The sequence below is a fragment of the Eimeria tenella genome, genomic scaffold, assembly GCF_000499545.2.
Source record: "Eimeria tenella Houghton genomic scaffold, Eth_scaff4429, whole genome shotgun sequence".
NCBI lineage: Eukaryota > Apicomplexa > Conoidasida > Eucoccidiorida > Eimeriidae > Eimeria > Eimeria tenella.
The window spans coordinates 1-2,265 of NW_013545355.1; the positions used below are offsets into that span (position 1 = coordinate 1).

At 58.1% G+C, this 2,265-nt stretch overlaps 1 protein-coding gene across 1 annotated transcript; it reads left to right on the forward strand.

The window, feature by feature from the left end:
- Nucleotides 1-788: 788 nt before the first annotated feature.
- Nucleotides 789-2,188, forward strand: ETH_00037530 (uncharacterized protein; the record flags this gene model as incomplete). Its single annotated transcript, XM_013380089.1, has 2 exons — nucleotides 789-1,754; nucleotides 2,132-2,188. The coding sequence occupies 2 exons, from the start codon at nucleotides 789-791 to the stop codon at nucleotides 2,186-2,188; spliced, it is 1,023 nt and encodes a 340-aa protein (XP_013235543.1).
- Between the last annotated feature and the right edge of the window lie 77 nt (nucleotides 2,189-2,265).

The window sequence follows — 2,265 nt, forward strand, 5'->3', positions numbered from 1 at the left end:
CTGCTGCTGCTGCTGCTGCTGCTGGCTGGGGCGCCGGCGGAGCTGCTGATGCAGCGGAAGCTGCGGGGGAGGAAGAGGGAGGGAGCAGCAGTAGTAGCAGCAGCAGCATGGGCCAGACTCAAGGGAGAAAGGCGTAGCGAGCCAGCTGCAGCAGCAGCAGCAGCAGCAGCTGTTGTTGTTGTTGCTGCTGACGCTCCTGCTGCTCGTGCTTGAGAGGTGTGTAAAGCAAACGGAGCAACAGGAGCTGCAGCAGCAGCAGCAGTTGCTGCTGCTGCTGCTGCTGAAGTGAGGCCGCGCCTCACGGCAGTGCTCCGGTGTGACAGCTGTATGAGCCACATCTTGCCAAACCCTAAACCCTAAACCCTAAACCCTAAACCCTGATCCGTGAACTGTAAACCTTAAACCCTAATTCAAAACCCTCAAAAATTCAGTTTCAAACCGCAGAAGAAAGCGGCAAACAACTGAGGTTTCGTCGCAGCTGCCTGCTGCCAGCTCGAGTGACCCGGGGGGCCTTGGCTCGGGCGGCTAGGGTTTAGGGTTTAGGGTTTGGGGGCTTTAGGTCTGAAAGTCTTCGGTGTTCTGCCCGCCTTTCTCCATTTAGTGAAATTTAGGATTTAGGATTTAGGGTTTAGGGTTTGGGGTTTGGGAAGTTGAGGGTTTAGGGTTTTGCAAGGCTCCCCTCGAGCTGGTAGACTCACTCGACATGTCTTTGCTGCTGCTGCTCACCAGGCAGCAGCAGTAGCAGCAGCAGCGGACACAGTGAAGCAGCAGCAGCTGCAGCAGCAAAAATGCTTCCACCGACTGCCTTCTGCGTCCGCTGTGGGGCAGCCTTGCTGCGCTTGCCCCAAAGGCACTCAGCAGCAGCAGCAGCAGCAGCAACAGCAGCAACAGCTGCTGCTCCTGCATCATTAAATAGGCCTGCCACTGCTTCATTTTTACTGCCCAGAACAGCAGGCGCTGCTGCGGGTCGCCCTCTAACTGCAGCGACTGCAGCATTAAGAGCAGCAGCAGCAGCAGCAGCAGCAGCAGCGCCGGGAACAGCAGCAGCAAGGCCTTGGGGTTATGCTGCTAGTGGACTGTTCGCTGCAGAGAAAACCCGCGGGCTGCTAGCAACAAGCAGCAACGCGAGCAGCAGCAGCAACAGCAGGGGTGAACACAGCAGTGGGAGCAATAGGCACTACAGCAGCAGCAGCAGCAGCAACAGCAACAGCAACAGTAACAGCAGCAAAGTGATGCCGGCCAGCGGAAGAAGGCCTTCACCGTGGTTGCTGCTTGCTGTCGAGATGCTGCCGCCAGCTGCTGCAGCAGTCCTTGCTGCTGCTGCAGGGCTGCAACCCCCGCAGCATTCTGCTGCTGCTGCTGTTTCTACCGCCAACACCTCTGCTGCTGCTGCTGCTGTTGAGGCAGCTCTAGGAAAGGGGGCTCACGGCAAGGCCGACGCAGAGTGGCTTGCACTGCTGCAGCAGCAGCAACAGCAACAGCACGAGGAGCAACAGCAGCAGCAGCAGCGGCAGCAGCAGCAGCAGCACAACCAGCAGCAGCACGAGCAGCAGCAGCTGGCGCCGCGGGGCGTATACAGTCAAAGCGGCCGAATGTATGATGCGGTGGTACAGCGCTACCTGCAGCAGCAGCAGCAGCAGCAGCAAATACCGTGGATGCAGCAGCAGCAGAAGCAACAGACTGTAAAGCAGCAGCAGCAGCAACAGAATCAGGATCCTTCAGGCGCCGCAGCTTCCTCTGGGGATGTTCCATGGGTTAGTGTTTGCTTCTGCAGCTTGCTGCTGCTGTTGCTGCTGTTGCTCATGGTGTTACTGGCTGCTGCTGCTGCTGCTCATGATGTTACTGACTGCTGCCACTGCTGCTGCTCATGGTGTTACTGACTGCTGCTGCTGCTCCTGCTGCTGCACAAGATGTTGCTGATTGCTGCTGCTGCTGCTGCTTCTGCACGTTACTGACTGCTGCTCTTGCTGTTGCTGCTGCGGCGTGGGGTATAACTGACCGTTGCTGCTTCTGCTTTTGCTTCTGCTGCTGCTGCTGCTGTGTGGCTGCAGCAAGTGGCGCTGCAGCTGCTGCTGGTGTCGGTCTACGCTCGAGGCTTCTTTTACCCACAGCTGCGTCTGCCATCGTTCAGTTTGCTGCTGCTGCTGCTACTGCTGCTGCTGCAGCTGCAGCAGCTGCGGCTTGTTGACAAACTCACTGACCCAAACGAGTATAACGCAGCAGCAGCAGCAGCCGAGACAGCACCGGGCAGCAGTAGTAGCAGCA